The sequence below is a fragment of the Eleutherodactylus coqui genome, chromosome 6 (genome assembly GCF_035609145.1).
Source record: "Eleutherodactylus coqui strain aEleCoq1 chromosome 6, aEleCoq1.hap1, whole genome shotgun sequence".
NCBI lineage: Eukaryota > Metazoa > Chordata > Amphibia > Anura > Eleutherodactylidae > Eleutherodactylus > Eleutherodactylus coqui.
Window position 1 is genome coordinate 42,095,922 of NC_089842.1, and position 17,757 is coordinate 42,113,678.

General features: G+C 46.4%; 1 protein-coding gene across 1 annotated transcript in view; it reads left to right on the plus strand.

Moving 5' to 3' along the window:
- The first annotated feature begins 7,005 nt into the window (after window positions 1-7,005).
- The window catches only part of CRTAM (cytotoxic and regulatory T cell molecule), a 33,609-nt gene continuing 22,857 nt past the window's right edge, over window positions 7,006-17,757 (plus strand). The window contains exons 1-4 of the mRNA XM_066572669.1: window positions 7,006-7,085; window positions 11,762-11,899; window positions 14,516-14,668; window positions 17,391-17,534. Of these exons, the coding sequence (XP_066428766.1) occupies window positions 7,034-7,085; window positions 11,762-11,899; window positions 14,516-14,668; window positions 17,391-17,534 (487 nt within the window). The 5' untranslated portion in view covers window positions 7,006-7,033. The remainder of the gene's footprint in view (window positions 7,086-11,761; window positions 11,900-14,515; window positions 14,669-17,390; window positions 17,535-17,757) is intronic.

The following is a 17,757-nucleotide window of genomic DNA, read 5'->3' on the forward strand; positions in this document are numbered from 1 at the left end:
GGGCCCTTTCAGTTGGGCATGTGATTTCCTGCACACTCCCATGGAGCCTCGGGTGTGCAAATGTGCGCAAAACTAGAGCATGTTGCATATTTTTTCACCCAGCGGAAATGCGGGCAGAAAAACGCTCCATGTGAGAGAACCCTCTAGGACCAAAGGGTTTTAAAGGTTGCGGTTTTCTGCGCGTAAAATTGCCCGTCTGCGGCAGACCTAAAAACGCAGGCAAATCTGCGACAAAATCTGCTGCAAATCAACAATGTGTGAACACAATCTTGGGGCTTAGCCTGCCTGTCCTCGGGCATTGCGGTATCCCACGGCAGATCTCTGCCATGGAAGCCACCGCCCGGGAGCAGGAGCCAGCAGATGGGCCAAACGGGTAAAAAAAAAAACAGATTGATACTGCACAAGAAAAACGCATCACATGACTGCACACGCGATTTTCACGCACGTGTGTCAATACGGAAAATAAAAATCTCATCTGTAGGTGAATACAATGCGGTTTTTATTTTTTTGCTCCCATAGAAAAAAACTTGTGATATTGCAATTTTTGCATCTCGGACTGTCGGTTGGAAGAAAAAAAAATCGCACGTGTGTATAAACAAATAGAAAATAGAAGGTCATTTTCTCGTACAAGTCCCGCCCAGATCACAGTCGGATGAGACGCGCGCAGTAAATCAGCTTAAGGACTCCTTTACACAAGTATATGCGCAAATGTGCACGCTTCAGCGCAACGTACTTGTGCTATGAACGAGGTTGGTTTGCGCGCTTGTCTGTGCATTATACTGTACTGTTCGTACAGCGCTGCTGATCAGAGGTGTTAACCCTTCACATGCTGCGGTCAATTCTGACTGCGGCATTTAAATGTCACAATCAATGTTTGGAAGTCCCGTACAGCCCTCCATAATGAGATCACGGGGTGTTGTGCGGTTGCTATGGCAGCCAGGGTCCTTCTTAAAGCCCCCATTGTGTTGTGGCCTGATAGACTGCCTGTCAGATTGCGGTATAATGTAACACTATGGCATTCCATCATACTGCAGGAATGATCAAACCGTCCCCTCGGGGGACTAAAATAAGGATAAAAATATTACCTTTTATTTCTATTGATAAAACTTTTTAAAATAAGTTTTTACTTTTTTTCCCCATACTTACAATAAAAGAATGTAAATAGAAAAAAAAAATTGGTATTGCTGTATCCATAAAAGTCTGATCAAAGTAATGCATTATTTTCCCCACACAGTGAACATTGTCGGAAAAAATAACGCCAGAATTGCGTCTTTTTGGTCACCCCCGAGGCTGCGGGAAATCGCAAAATTATGAAGTCAATGGCTCCCAATGGCTCCGTGCACATTTGTAATGTTTTAACACTTGCGATGCAGCGTTAAAACAAAATTGGGGCATGTCCATTTTTTTGCGATCTCGCCCATTGTTTCCAGTGGGGCCGGCTGCAGCAGCACCAGCCTCTTGAAATCAACGGGTGGGGATCGCGATCTTCTGCCACTGCTGTCACAGCAGTGGCAGGGGACTCACCGCGACAATGGTTTTTGGGGGGTGGGGGGGCTTGAAATATTTTAGGCCCCCCGTCCTTCCCGAACATAATCAATAACTGTAGAAAAAAAAATAAAAAAGAAGAATACATCACCTTGGTAGCGCTGTCATCTTCGGTGCGTCTGCAGGCAGGTCCTGGCAGTCTTCTGCTTCTCTTTTGGCTGAAAATCCCCGCGTCCTGAAAGTGCTCCCTCTGATTGGCTGAGTGCTTTTTACCATTGTATTCCAACAGCTGATTGATGGGCTCATGAGGACCCCTATCAATCCCATCAGGCATCATTCGTATCCTATATCTACACACACACACACATATATATATATACATATATATATATATATACACGCACATACATACACATATATATATATATATGACATGGGAGGAAGGGGGTTGTTACATATTTAGCATCAGGAACCTGAACTGTCATTTATAGCCCTGTAATTAACATGCGGTCTATTGCCTGGTAGGTGCAGTAGTGATATTGTGTTCTCACTTTTCTGACCTTCATTTGTAGGTGAAGCCCACGTTAAGCTGCGCTCAAGATCCTACTGATGTGGTGTGACACTATAATAACAGCAACCGGGGGTGGAAAGAATCATCACTAACATCGGGGGCCGCTGTATAATGGTCAGCCCTGCAGCAGTTTCCATGTAGTTTTAGTCATGGAAATTCTTGTGTAATGAAGAATTCTGCACCTTTCTAATCTATCGTTATCTGTTTAATCAGGGCCGACTCTCGGACGCTTTACTGATCGACCCTCTCCACGCGGTTCTGTTTTGTGCCGCTTCTTTCAGTTCAATCATTTCCATGTTGGTGTCGGCTTTGATGAAGCCGGCGCGTTCTTGTCATCCAGCTTGACCGTAGGTCTCTGGACCCGAACTCTGAGTGTCATATGCGCGTATGATGCTCCGACTTAGGCCAGGACACACTGTTGCACTTCATATGTGAAACCGTTAGTCCCCTATATGCAGAACTGACCACTAGGACCCCCACTGATCACAAGATGGGGTTCTCAAAGGTCCCTGAACAAAGGCCCCGCTGAAATGAATGGAACAGAGGCACACATGCTCAACCACTGTTCCATTAATTCGGGGACCTTCTAGACCTTTGCTCTTGTGATTAGTGGTGTTCCCAGTGGTCAGACCCCCCACTATTCAGAAGGTTAGGGTACATTAACACGTAGTTGAATTGGTGCGACTTTCCCGTTTAAGTTCTTCATCAAGAAACACAGCAAAATCTGTACAATTGAGCCCGTAGCCGACATCACCTCTCTAATTGAAAGGGTGAAATCTGCTAAGGATGCATGTCAAAGATTTTCCCGGCATGCCACTAAAGGGGTTAAAGTTGTCATATCTGTTGTTTCAGGTAACATCTCATAAGGACTGAAGGACACATTAGCACTCACAGTGTAGTGTCTAGTATGTGGACACAGTATATAATGTTTGGTGTATAGATAGTACATAGGGTTCGGTGGCCCTGCAGTACATAGGGGTTGGTGTGTATATAATGATTACTGATGGTGTGGTGTCTAGTATGTGGACACAGTATATAGGGTTTAGTGTATAGACAGTACATAGGATTAGGTGGACCGGCAGTACATAGGGCTTGGTGTATAGATAGTACATAGAGTTTGGTGTGTAGATAATACATAGGGGTTGGTGGACCGGCAGTACATAGGGGTTGGTTTGTAGATAGTACATAGGGGTTGGTGGACCGGCAGTACATAGGGGTTGGTTTGTAGATAGTACATAGGATTTGGCAGACCGGCAGTACATAGGGGTTGGTGTGTAGATAGTACATAGGGTTCGGTGGATCGGCAGTATATAGGGGTTGGTGTGTAGATAGTGCATAGGGTTCGGTGGACCGGCAGTACATAGGGGTTGGTGTGTACATAGTACATAGGGTTTGATGGACCGGCAGTACATAGGGGTTAGTGTGTAGATAGTACATAGGGTTTGGTGGACCGGCAGTACATAGGGGTTGGTGTGTAGATAGTACATAGGGTTTGGTTGACCAGCAGTACATAGGGGTTGGTGTGTAGATAGTACATAGGGTTTGGCGGACCAGCAGTACATAGGGGTTGGTGTGTAGATAGTACATAGGGTTTGGCGGACCGGCAGTACATAGGGGTTGGTGTGTAGATAGTACATAGGGTTTGGCGGACCGGCAGTACATAGGGGTTGGTGTGTAGATAGTACATAGGGTTTGGCGGACCGGTAGTACATAGGAGTTGGTGTGTAGATAGTACATAGGGTGCGTTGGACCAGCAGTACAGAGGGTTCGGTGGACCGGCAGTACATAGGGGTTGGTGTATAGATAGTACATAGGGGTTGGTGTGTGAATAGTACATAGGGTTTGGTGGACCGGCAGTACATAGGGGTTGGTGTGTAGATAGTACATAGGGTTTGGTGGACCGGCAGTACATATGGGTTGGTGTATAGATTGTACATAGGGTTTGGTGGACCAGCAGTACATAGGGGTTGGTGTGTAGATAGTACATAGTGTTTCATTGACCGGCAGTACATAGGGGTTGGTGTGTAGATAGTATATAGGGTTTGGTGGACCAGCAGTACATAGGGGTAGGTGTGTAGCTAGTACACAGGGTTTGGCGGACCGGCAGTACATAGGGGTTGGTGTATAGATAGCACATAGGGTTTTGTGGACCAGCAGTGCATAGGGGTTGGTGTGGATAGTACATAGGGTTTGGTTGACCAGCATTACGTAAGGGTTGGTGTGTAGCTAGTACATAGGGTTTGGTGGACCGGCAGTACATAGGGGTTGGTGTGTAGATAGTAAATAGGGTTTGGTAGACCGGCAGTACATAGAGGTTGGTGTGTAGATAGTACATAGGGTTCGTTGGACCGGCAGTACATAGGGGTTGGTGTGTAGATAGTACATAGGGTTTGGTGGACCGGCAGTACAGAGGGTTCGATGGACCGGCAGTACATAGGGGTTGGTGTGTAGATAGTACATAGGGGGTTTTGTGTAGATAGTACATAGGGTTTGGTGGACCGGCAGTACATAGGGGTTGGTGTGTAGATAATACATAGGGTTTGGTGGACCGGCAGTACATATGGGTTGGTGTGTAGATAGTACATAGGGGTTAGTGTGTAGATAGTACATAGGGTTTGGTGAAACGGCAGTACATAGGGGTTGGTGTGTAGATAGTACATAGGGTTTGGTTGACCGGCAGTACATAGGGGTTGGTGTGTAGCTAGTACATAGGGTTTGGTGGACTGGCAGTACATAGGGGTTGGTGTGAAGATAGTACATAGGGTTTGGTGGACCAGCAGTACATAGGGTTCGGTGGACCGGCAGTACATAGGGGTTGGTGTGTACATAGTACATAGGGTTTGATGGACCGGCAGTACATAGGGGTTGGTGTGTAGATAGTACATAGGGTTTGGTGGACCGGCAGTACATAGGGGTTGGTGTGTAGATAGTACATAGGGTTTGGTTGACCAGCAGTACATAGGGGTTGGTGTGTAGATAGTACATAGGGTTTGGCGGAACGGCAGTACATAGGGGTTGGTGTATAGATAGTACATAGGGTTTGGCGGACCGGCAGTACATAGGGGTTGGTGTGTAGATAGTACATAGGGTGCGTTGGACCGGCAGTACATATGGGTTGGTGTGTAGATAGTACATAGGGTTTGGTAGACCGGCAGTACAGAGGGTTCGGTGGACCGGCAGTACATAGGGGTTGGTGTGTAGATAGTACATAGGGGTTGGTGTGTGAATAGTACATAGGGTTTGGTGGACCGGCAGTACATAGGGGTTGGTGTGTAGATAGTACATAGGGTTTGGTGGACCGGCAGTACATATGGGTTGGTGTGTAGATTGTACATAGGGTTTGGTGGACCTGCAGTACATAGGGGTTGGTGTGTAGATAGTACATAGGGTTTGGTGGACCAGCAGTACATAGGGGTAGGTGTGTAGCTAGTACATAGGGTTTGGTGGACCGGCAGTACATAGGGGTTGGTGTATAGATAGCACATAGGGTTTTGTGGACCGGCAGTGCATAGTGGTTGGTGTGGATAGTACATAGGGTTTGGTTGACCAGCATTACATAGGGGTTGGTGTGTAGCTAGTACATAGGGTTTGGTGGACCGGCAGTACATAGGGGTTGGTGTGTAGATAGTACATAGTGTTTGGTAGACCGGCAGTACATAGAGGTTAGTGTGTAGATAGTACATAGGGTTCGTTGGACCAGCAGTACATAGGGGTTGGTGTGTAGATAGTACATAGGGTTTGGTGGACCGGCAGTACAGAGGGTTCGGTGGACCGGCAGTAAATAGGGGTTGGTGTGTAGACAATACATAGGGTTTGGTGGACCGGCAGTACTTATGGGTTGGTGTGTAGATAGTACATAGGGGTTGGTGTGTAGATAGTACATAGGGTTTGGTGAAACGGCAGTACATAGGGGTTGGTGTGTAGATAGTACATAGGGTTTGGTTGACCGGCAGTACATAGGGGTTGGTGTGTAGCTAGTACATAGGGTTTGGTGGACCGGCAGTACATAGGGGTTGGTGTGAAGATAGTACATAGGGTTTGGTGGACCAGCAGTACATAGGGTTTGGAGGACCGGCAGTACATAGGGTTTAATGTATAGCTAGTACATAGGGTTCGGTGGACTGGCAGTACATAGGGGTTGGTGTATAGATAGTACATAGGAGTTGGTGGACCAGCAGTACATAGGGGTTGCTGTGTAGATAGTACATAGGGTTTGGTGGACCGGCAGTACAGAGGGGTTGCTGTGTAGATAGTACATAGGGCTTGGTGTATAGATAATACATAGGGTTTGGTGGACCAGCAGTACATAGGGGTTGGTGTGTAGATAGTACATAGGGTTTGGTGGACCGGCAGTACATAGGGGTTGATGTGTAGATAGTACATAGGGTTTGGTGGACTGGCAGTACATAGGGGTTGGTGTGTAGATAGTACATAGGATTTGGTGGACCAGCAGTACATAGGGGTTGATGTGTAGATAGTACATAGGGTTTGGTGGACCGGCAGTACATAGGGGTTGGTGTGTAGATAGTACATAGGGTTTGGTGGACCGGCAGTACATAGGGGTTGGTGTGTAGATAGTACATAGGGTTTGGTGGACCGGCAGTACATAGGGGTTGGTGTGTAGATAGTACATAGGGTTTGGTGGACCGGCAGTACATAGGGGTTGGTGTGTAGATAGTACATAGGGTTTGGTGGACCGGCAGTACATAGGGGTTGGTGTGTAGATAGTACATAGGGTTTGGTGGACCGGCAGTACATAGGGGTCGGTGTATAGTGGTTTTGTAGGATGATTGTCTCTTTTCCACAACTATAGTTGTGGTGAGTCACACAAAGCTGTAACTTTCTCACGGTGGAAAGAACTGCGTGACATACAGATGGGTTTGTAATAATTTCCGCGCCCCCATAAGTCACATATATCACATATACTCTGTCAGTGCAGAGGAAGCAGAACTAGAGAGAAGCACAGAGCCTGGACTGATGATTGTGGCGGCCGCGCTCCATGTCCTGCTGACACTGAGCAACGTGAAAGGTAAGAGGCTTCACATCTGTGGACGCAGGTGTCAGAGGGGCCACACAGTACCTCTGTCCTGTGGAAGGTAATGTGTTGGGGCAGGGCTGCTCTACAGGGGATGCCAGACAGCAAATGCAACCAGTACAGATAATGTAGTAGATGTTACCTGCAGTCCTATGTAACACAGCAGATACCACATAGTGATAACTCCCTGAGTACAGATAATGTAGTAGATGTTACCTGCAGTCCTATGTAACACAGCAGATACCACAGAGATAACTCTCTGAATACAGATAATGTAGTACAGATGTATTTTTTTTCTTCAGCTTGACTCTTAAGGCCCCTTTGGTTGCATAAATGCCGACAGACGTCCCAGTGACTATCGCTCCTATGCTTTTACACAGGAGCGCTAGTTGCTCTGTGAATGGAGGCGGAGGCAGAGGGCTGACAGTCCAGCTAAAAACAAAGCAACTCTGATAAACGAGCAATTTCTCGCTCAGTGCCCCATCAGCAGCTGCTTGTACGCTAGGCGACTATCACCCGAATACACTCTTATCAGCGCCGCGGCTGAGTTCTCAGCGGGATACCAGCTGATAGAATTCTTTCGGCTGGTATCCCGCTCGAACTTCTCAGTGGGATACCAGCTGAAAGCTCTGAGAACTAAGCAGCTGTTTGCATATACAAAGCAGCTGCTGTTCTCTGAGTTATCAGCGTTGTCCCGCTCCACCTACATTTAACTCTTAAGTAGGCAATTAGCTACTTAAGAGTTTATGTAAAGATGATTGCGGAAAATTGTCACTCAAACTGCCGTTTAAGCGAATTTTTAAGCGATCACCTTCCAGTGTAAATGGGGCTTTACTTTACAATGTTGTGTTATAATAAGAAAACAAAAGCTTCTTAATAGATTAGGGTAAGATTACTTTCTGCGCCCTGATATCACAATCAAGGTAATGTTTAGAGATGAGCGAGTATACTCGCTAAAGGCAATTGCTCGAGCGAGCATTGCCTTTAGCGAGTACCTGCCCGCTCGAGACTGAAGGTTCGGGTGTCGGCAGGCAGGGAGCTGCGGGGAAGAGCGGGGCGGACGGAGGGAAGATCTCTCTCTCCCTCTCTCCCCCCCGCTCCCTCCTGCTGACTGCCGCTACTCACCGCTCCCCTGCGCCGGCACCCGAACCTTCAGTCTCGAGCGGGCAGGTACTCGCTAAAGGCAATGCTCGCTCAAGCTATTGCCTTTAGCGAGTATACTCGCTCATCTCTAGTAATGTTCTATTTAGACAGGACGACAGTCGGCTAAACATCTCCTGAAGCGTTAAGATTACCACTGGGTTGTTGGCGCTTTTGCAGAGCGTTTAGACATACAGATCACCGCTGGCATCTCGCTCAGAGCTTCACATTCTATGTTTACACTCAGCGAGAAGCCAGCGATCCAGCAAGGATTTTTATGCTGGTTAAAAGGGAGCGACCTCTGAACTGCAAACAAATAGTGATGATGGTGTATGCATCTAGACGCGACAATTATCGCTCAAATGTCCTCGTTTAAATGAATTTTGCATGACAATCTGCCTGTATAAATGGCAATTAAAACTTGCTGCATGTGTAGATATTATCTGCAGTCCTATGTAACACCGCAGATAATGTTGTAGAGGTTATCTACAGTCCTATGTAACACCACAGTGATAATTGTCTAAGGCCTCTGTCACATGGGTGTGTTTGCACACATTTTTGCACACGTAAAATTTACATGCGCAATACACATAGAATAGAACCCATTGATTTCAATAGGTTTGTACACACTTCCGTATTTTGTGCTCAAAAAGAGTGCAGCATGATCTGCTTTTGTGCGCATTTACACCCCAAATGTCCTTTTAGAAGAGAACTGTCACATTTCTTTCTATTGGCTAAGGGTCCTTTTACACAGGACGATCTGCCGGGCACAGATGCCCAACAGGTCGTCCCAGCGATAATAATCATTCGTGTGCCTCTACACAGGAACAATCATTGCTAGTGAAAGGACACGGAGCGGACGGTGATCGTAAAAAGCCAGTCTTTTCGTCATTCAGTTTTCTGCATGCAGAAACTGAACGATGAACAAGAAGCGAATGAATTCTCATTTGTTGTTTAGTCGCTGCATGCATTTAAACTGAACAATATAATCATTCAGATGACAGCAAGATGTAGGAATCTAAGCGATTTATTGTATCTTGTTAAAGGGCCCTAACACCATACCAAACTTTTTTCTCAAATGCAAATACACGTCTCTTCTTGTCTGTGGTGGAATCCGTTTAAGTACAGCGGAGCCGGGGTAGACGTCATGGATACTGTAGTATCTTGTCTCCACCGGTACTGGGAGTGGAGACATGGGTTGGCCGGCTACACTAGTAGGGAAGGGTCAGTGTGACAGCTGTACACGTCCCTCTGGCATGTAAGCCAGAGGAACCGCCGAGAATTTCATCTGCGCTGGTAGGAGACAAGGTACAACAGTACCCTGTTTGAGACATCCCGGCTGCGACCTCCCATGTCCGCTGATGACAACCGTGTTACTCCCCTCCCCCCCCCCGCCTGTCTGCCATGTCCACTCAGCACCTCCCATTGACTGCCATTGTTTGCTCTTCCATTTGTAGCTTGTCTGCTTCAGCTCAGCGGTGCGCTCTGCCATCTCCCCACCTGCCTCCAGTGCTGTAATTGTTGATTTCCCTTCCCCAGGCGGTTCTATCTCCAACGCTGTGACCTCACACCCCCTCCTGAAAGCTGTTGCCTACAGCTCCGGCACTGCGCAGACTGTTCTCACCAGCCTCCCGTCAGTGCTCCAAAATCTGTGGCGCTTTGACTTTTCCATGGCCTCAGCTGTCAGTGGCCCTGCCACTCTGCCTTTAGCCCTCTGTGCTCTGCCGCACTCGCTCAGGCATTGTCAGTCTCCTCGATGACCTTGCATTATGCAAGCCATATGTGATGGCAGCAAGGAGACTCACAGTGCAGGAGCCAGAAAGGGGACATGGCCAAGCGGTGGAGGGGTGATTTACAGGTGAGATGAGGCCCACCCATTCTCCCACCCAGCCAATCCAGTTGGGGGCGTTGCTTGTGGGCGTGCATCTTGTCTCCACCCATCCTTCTGGTGGAGACAAGATACAACAGTACTGACATCATGCTGCCGGTCTACACTCAAGGTCACTTTCATTTCAGTAATTTTTCCAAGAGATCCTCAATCACCAACAATAGCCGTCGCCTGCCCTGACACTGCCAGACTGATACCAATGTGATTATCTGGGGAGCACGCTCGGAGGAGAAGGCAGTTACTCGAGATGAGCGAGGCTTACTCGAGTAACTGCCCTTACCAAGCGTGCTCACTCATCTCTAATTATAAGGGATTAGTGTTGCTGGTGGTTTAGTTTACAGAAGATTACAATTTAACAAACCCTCAGCTGAGAGAAGTATTAGGGAACCCAGACAGCAAGTGCTTGATTACCCTACGGCACCACCATAGGAGAAAGAACAATTGAATGGAAACAGGTTGCAAAAAAACAAGGGTCAGGTGTATTTGTACCAATCTGGAAAGCCCCTTTAAAAATTCCTAACGTTTCTGTTCTGTCAGCGGTGTTACAGATTTCCATAATTTCTGTGCTGTCAGTGATGTCACTGATTCCTGACCTCTCTACTATGTTAATGAGATTCACAGCTTCTCTGATCTGCTAGTGATATCACAGGTTTATGTGGCATGCGGGATCAGGCCTGCACTCTCTGAGCGGTTTCTAAGAGGTGACTGAAGAGCCAAGTCACAGTAGCGATGTGTGCAGCGCTTTCTATACAATCTTGCGCACAGATGAAGGTAGATAACAGAATATGGACAACTAATTGAATTAGCTGAACGTGACGCCAGTGCCTGACTTAAAAGATCTTGGTAGTGAAATAAGACTAAAACACGTATTTGATTTGAGTAAACTGGTTTCCAGCTTCTTTGCACAATGAGTGATGTCACTGGTTCCTGGCTTCTCTGAGTGTCAGTGATGTCACTGGATCCTGTACCCTTCCCCTATGTCAGTGATGTCACTGGTTACCAGCTTCTCTGATCTGTTAGTGATGTCACAAGTTTACACTATCTCTTTGCTGTCACTAGTTCCTAGTTTGTTTGTGCTGTCAGTGATGTCACTGATTTTCAGCTTCTTTGCACAATGAATGATGTCATTGGTTCTTCCTACAATATGAGGTTCCTCTAATGGAGAAATTTATTTATTGTCACTTAGGCCAGGTTCACATAGGCGTAATTGTGCCACACATTACGCAGTGAATAGAACCCATTGGTTTCATCCATATTTTTTCATGCGATATGCGTTCACATGAAAATATACGCAGCATGTTCTATCATGTGCGCAAGAGCGCATTGATGGGCTTGCGCAAATGTATGCGATAAACCAAGAAAAACTGCATATTCGCTGCATATATACGTACAAAATCAATGTGATTTTGTGCATATTTATTTGTGTGTGCAAACATGTGTTGTATTTGCGCACACAAATACACGCTGGAGCCGGCGAAATACTCCGCAAAAATTCGCTCGCACCCCTGTGAACCCAGCCTAATGCAGAAATGTGTTTATTGTCACTTAATGAGACTTTTGTGAGATCCGAGCCTTGTGTTCACGTGCAGCACATCCTGTATGTACCGTGTGGTGGGACTCATTACCACAACTTTTCTTACAGCGGAATCTCACACATCAAGTCTGTCTGTGGAGGAAGGAGCAGCCGTCACTCTGAGATGCGTGTTTCCGGGGAGCAATGGTTCAGACATGCAGTGGTTAACACCGAGGGGCTACATCAGTTACTTTAATGGGGAGAAAGGTGAGTACAGAAGTCCCTGACGACACAGATATTCATATATACAAGCTGGAGTGGAATCTAGAACGCAACGGGAGAGATTCACTAAGCAAAATGGGACAGAATTATGGTGCAATTTATTGTAAAAGGCATACATGTCTTGCACCACATTTAGTTTTTAGACTTTTTTCAAGGGTGGCTTTACGTGGGACAAGTATCGTCCAAATAGTCGTCTGAAATGGTCACTAAAGTTAGTTGTTGGCGCACGAACGACTGTGTCATTTTATACACAGTGAGTGTTCTTCACTTGTTCATTTTCACGGTCGCTGAAAGAACTATTGGGGCGTTTATACAGGGTGAAATAGTAGCCTGTGTCGTGGCTGGCACACATATATGAAATCAATGAGAGCTGTGCCTGCAATGAGCAGAACCGTCCACTACACAGTGGTCAGTGCTAGCTGCCTCTGCTCTGTACCCCTGTGTGTTGTAGCGGGCGCCAGATCAATAGAAAACCCCTTTAATTCTGCCGATGTGTACTGATGATGAATTCTGTCTCTCATGTTTTTCATTGATATCTAATAAATTTGGATCTTTAAAGAAATAATGCTTTTCTGATACAATAGTGAGAGTGACAGACTGCAAATAGTCTTGGGGCCCTTTTACACAAGATTATCTGTCGGCACAGAAGCGTCAACAATAATCATTACTACACAGGCACGATCATCACTCAGTGAATGGAGGCAGATTGGACTACAGGCTTATTCACACGAGTGTATATCGGCTGTGTTTTCACCATCTCATGCATTGGATCAGAGGCGTAACTTGAAGCTCCCGGGCCCCGATGCAAAACTTGTAACAGGGCCCCCAACTATAATGCTTTACTCATAGTACTGGGTTTCCTATTATGGGCCCCCTAAGGCTCCTGGGCCTGGGTGCAACCGCATCCCCTGCATCCTCTATAGTAACACCCCTGCATTGGATTCCAATACATCAGTTCAGATGGCCAATTTTCCAGTGCGTAAAAATGTCTGGCCCGAAAAGACCGCGCATACGGTGCGCATTTTGGCCGTTTTTACACCGGCCAGAAAAGATAGTTCTACACCTATCTATTCGTCCAGAATACGTTGGCCAATCCCATAGACTCCTATGGGAGCCTATGAGAGCTGCCGGAAAAGGGAGGTGGGAGGGAATTTAGCGGCGTCTCTGCTAAACTCCCTCCCCCTCTCCGCTCCTTGCCGGCTGTTGGCAAAGAGAGGGAGCGGAACAGGGCGGGAGTTTAGCAGACTAGCTCCCGCCCCATTCCATCCTACCTCCTTTTCCCAACAGCTGGCAAAGGCCGGAGAGGGGGAGTGAGTTTAGCTGAGTTAAACTCTCTCTCCCTGCCTGACGGTATCCCGGGCTCGACGTATACTTGCCGCACCTAGGCACATAAATGGGAGATTCAGCTGTAACTTGCTCACGGCTGCCTCTCATTCATGTGATTTTCGGCCGCGCTGTGGCCATGACGCAGCCAATTGAAAATTGCAGCACCCATCTAAAGGAGCCCTAAGGATCGTTTTGGCCCACCTGCCTCTATTCACAGTAATCAGGCAGTCATTCTTAGTCATCAACTGCCTGTTTACACAGAACGATCAGTCATTCAGTTTTCTGCATGCTCATTCATCGTTCAGTTGAGGCGAGCATTTACACTCTACTGATTTATCAGCCTGTGTAATAAAGCCACTTCACGCCAGTGTATGCGCAAAAATGCGCGCAAGTGCAACGCATTTGCACTATGAATGATGCACTTTTGCGTGTGTTTTGGTGCATTTTACTGTATCTTTTGCGCTTGCAGGACCACTTCACATGGACACACCCCTGCCATGAATTTAAAGTCTATTTAGCCTAGTGAGTTCCAGATGTGTCCGTTTTCCCTCAGAATTGATTGCACATTTGCTCACACCCAAAGACTCATAAGGGGACCTTTGCTATGCAAATGCATACAAAAATAGAGCATAGGTGAGAACGCACCCATTGAAATCAATGGGTCCTATTCTTTGTGTATTGGACTCGCATGTACGTACGCAAATAAAATGTGTGAAGGGGCCCTTAGGGCCGCCTCACTTGAGCGTATTTGCACGCATAAGTTTTATGCACGCAATACCCAGAAAATAGAACCTACTGATTTCAATGGTTTTGCTCTCATTTCCCAATTATGCATGCGCACAAAAAAAATTGGACCTGGGGGGCGAAAAAAAAGATCACATCTGGAACTCATTAGCCTAATTAGCCACTTACATCGGGGAGTTTGTCTACCACAAGCAAATGAACATGCCCTGCTTGCGCAAAAATGATAGTAAAATACCCTGATACATGTTTACAAATGTCTCGTACATAGTGCAAATACGTTGTGCAGAGGCATGCGCAAAAATGTATATGCCTGTGTAAAAGGGGCATTACTCATCATGGCTTTCTAAGTTCATGAATAGAATACCACAACCACATTTAGGCCTCATTCACATGAATCCAATGGTTCACATGAGGCCTAAGAACGACAGGGAAGACCACGCACTTCCCATTCTCACACTATGACTTTTCTAGGCTTATAAAGGCATTTCTCTCATTATATTGATATGCTTATTAGGTTCCTTGTCATTACAGTTTTAAAAGACAGAAGACACCAGCTAGTAGAATCGTCAACAAATAAGCTGATTATCCGTCTGTCCAATATAACAAGGGCAGATGAAGGGATATACTCCTGCCTGTATTACAGCTCCCCAGTGCAGAACAAGACAGTCCACGTCTCGGTATTGGGTAAGTTTTGGTTTCAGAATGAGACAAGACAACATGAATTTCCCCCTTTGCAGCGACTGAAGTCACGGGCAGTCAGGTTACTTGTGACACTGTGTTTCAAAATATGAAACTTCTTCAAACTTTCTTAACAAAAAAAAAAAAGTTCTGCAAATGAAGCCACAAAGCGACATCTGTACAGTGGCTACCGATGCTGAAAGTGAAGCTCCTGACACTAGAAAGACGAAGCTGTCGCTGGTGGAAAGTACCTGAGATCAGTGCTGGGGGAAAATCTTATGTGTCAGAACAAACAGCATTACATCAGCTCTGGGTCACTGTAGGGGTGTACAGAGAGGGCGGTAGTAAAGGCTCCCCTCCTGGTGTATCACACAGCTATATCTAGAGACGTGTGGGACCCTGTAGGTTAAGAGATGACACATACGTGGCGGGGAAAAGTAACAGTCTTTACTCGGCAGCACAATAAAAGGTACAGTCGTTCTAATTTGGCACACAGTTTCAAAACTTTGCAACACAGTTTCGGGGCTTGGCGACACGGTCTTGATCTTTAACTGCTTGTGGGATCAAGTTCTAGTCTCTTTAAATAGCAAGCAGACCCAGCCTGGCTCCAGGAACAGTTTTGACGGTTTACAATGGTTTGCACTCGCACTCTCTATAGTGTAAAGGCTTTCACTCCCTACAACAATACAGCAGGTTGGCGGCCGATACTCTGAGCTTTACAGTCTGTAGCGGCAGGGCTTTGTTGCAGGTGGTAGTATGGCGACGCAGATTTAGGATATGATGCAGAAGAAGGAGTTACAAAATTAGGCAATATTTATTTACGAAGTAAGAAATGCAAGTAGAAAATAGTATGTTGTTGTTGTTAGCGGTTTCGTCGTTCACGACCCTCGGTGACCCTAAAGGCTCCGTCCCTCCATGTTTTTCGGTTTTGCACTGCTTCGTTTAGTTGTGTGATATCCATGCCAGTATCAGCTATGACAGTATCGGCCATCATGTCCTTTGGCGGTCAGGTCTTCTTTTGCCACTGATCTGTCCAAGCATTACAGATGTCTCTAGCGACTCTGCTCACATTACATGGCCAAAATACGTGAGCCTGAGTCCGTCATCTTCCCCTCCAGTGATATATTGGGTCTTATATGATTCAGCACTTCTCTGTTTGTTACTCTTGCTGTCCAGCGTATACGCCGCAGCTTTCGCCAGCACTCCTGTTACTATACTATAGAAAATAGTGTATTAACAGTAAATGATTAACCTATGGCGCAGCTTCACCTGCCGCTAGCTACAGCTAACTGAATCCTAGAATCAATAATAATTTATGAGCATTATGTAATAAGAGTAATACTTTGTGGACATTGTTAATTACACTCGATAATTAATGAGGCCGTATGGCAGAATACAAGCACAACTTTACTACCGTGATAACTACCCCAACACAATTCTTTAGGAAAGCTGGTCTTAGTATCCAAGGGCGTATCTCCCTTTAAGTAACACCGTCCATATCCTGGATTCAAGACCTGGAATTGCCACAATGTTAATGTTCGCAATATTTGCCCTTACTATAGCAGGCCTACTAGCGTATTGTCCCTTGCAGTTTGCACACCTAGCAGTTTTACTGAGGCCGGCCTCACTTACAACTCCTCATTATAGCTTTTGGTCTTAATCCATTGCTCTACAGCACAATTCTGTGCTCTCTTTAGCCACTACATGGTTTCTCCCCCTGGATCCCAGTATTCACTTAGCCAGTACAGCAGTAGCTCCTTGATCAGTCCCTATCGCAGATCTGGTGCTCTCTGCAGACTGTGGATCTGCAGCACTACTTTCCGGTCTTGCTACTTTGCACCCTTACAATCTCTGCTGTGTCTCCCAGGCAGCACATAGCAGCACCTCCACTCCCTAAACGGTCCCTGTCAACTTTTACATCAGGGCTATCATGACACTGGAAGTTTCCCAGTGAGCATGCTCAGTCCTTACTTACTTCTCTTCATCATTCTAGAACCTTCCAACATGTGACCTCCCAACAGCCAATCCCAGCAAAGTACATAGGTGGAAAAATCTCGCTGCAATTTTTCAAACTGGCCAGCGCAGGTCACCAGAACCTCAGGTTTCCCATCTTCAAAACAACTTAACTCTTTAGGGAGTTACAGAAGCTCAGTGCTCTCAAATGCACCACATCTCGCAACAGACTGCAGAACTCTCTTGCAGCTTCGACTACAAGCCACACCCAATCTCTCAGCGGGCTCCAGGACGAGCTATAATTGCTTCACTATTCGCTAGTTATTTCAGCTCACCTAAAAATAGTCACTGGTTGATTATCGTCTGTTATAAACAGGAAATCGTGTATCCACAACTAACCAACAACTTTGCATGGAGGTGTAAACTTCAGCAACCACAAACACAAACAAAAACCACTTTGTCTAAAAGCACACGGACAACGAACACCCGCTCCGGATTCCACAGCAAAAATCCGCCTGTGGGCATGAGGTCTTAACCTAGGAGGAGGTATCTTAGTTGGTTCCGTTCAGATGAACCACCCAACAATCGGGTTCGCTCTGAACCAAACTTTTAGCAAAGTTCGACCTGAAACGGGGTTCAACTGTTTTAGCTTTCTCAAGACTGACCGAGAGTATCTTCTTCATATGCCGTTGTCAAGTAACATTGTAATATTTGATATTGTTCATAGTAACACTCTCTCTGCTGTCAGTAGTAATGAGTTATGATTATATTCCAGCTGCGCCATCTCCACCTTCCATAGAAGTTGTCAGAATTTCTGGGAAAAGCCGGAAGGAGAAATATCATCTTATCTGCTCCACATCAGGCGGCCGCCCCTGCCCCAGACTGACCTGGCTGATCAATGACCACACAGAAGTAGTCGGTGAGACCCCTGGAATGCACACAACACCCCCAAAACCTGCCACAGGACCCTCAGGGTCAGCCACAGTAGTACCATAACAATGATGGCCATAGCACCAGTAATCTGAGCCACATTGCCCCTAGTTTGAGCCACAATGCCCCCAGTCAAGCCGCTGCAGACAGTTATGAAGAGCCCTTGTTACTTTATGGTTACAATCATCCTGTTTATCGTACACCTACAAGAT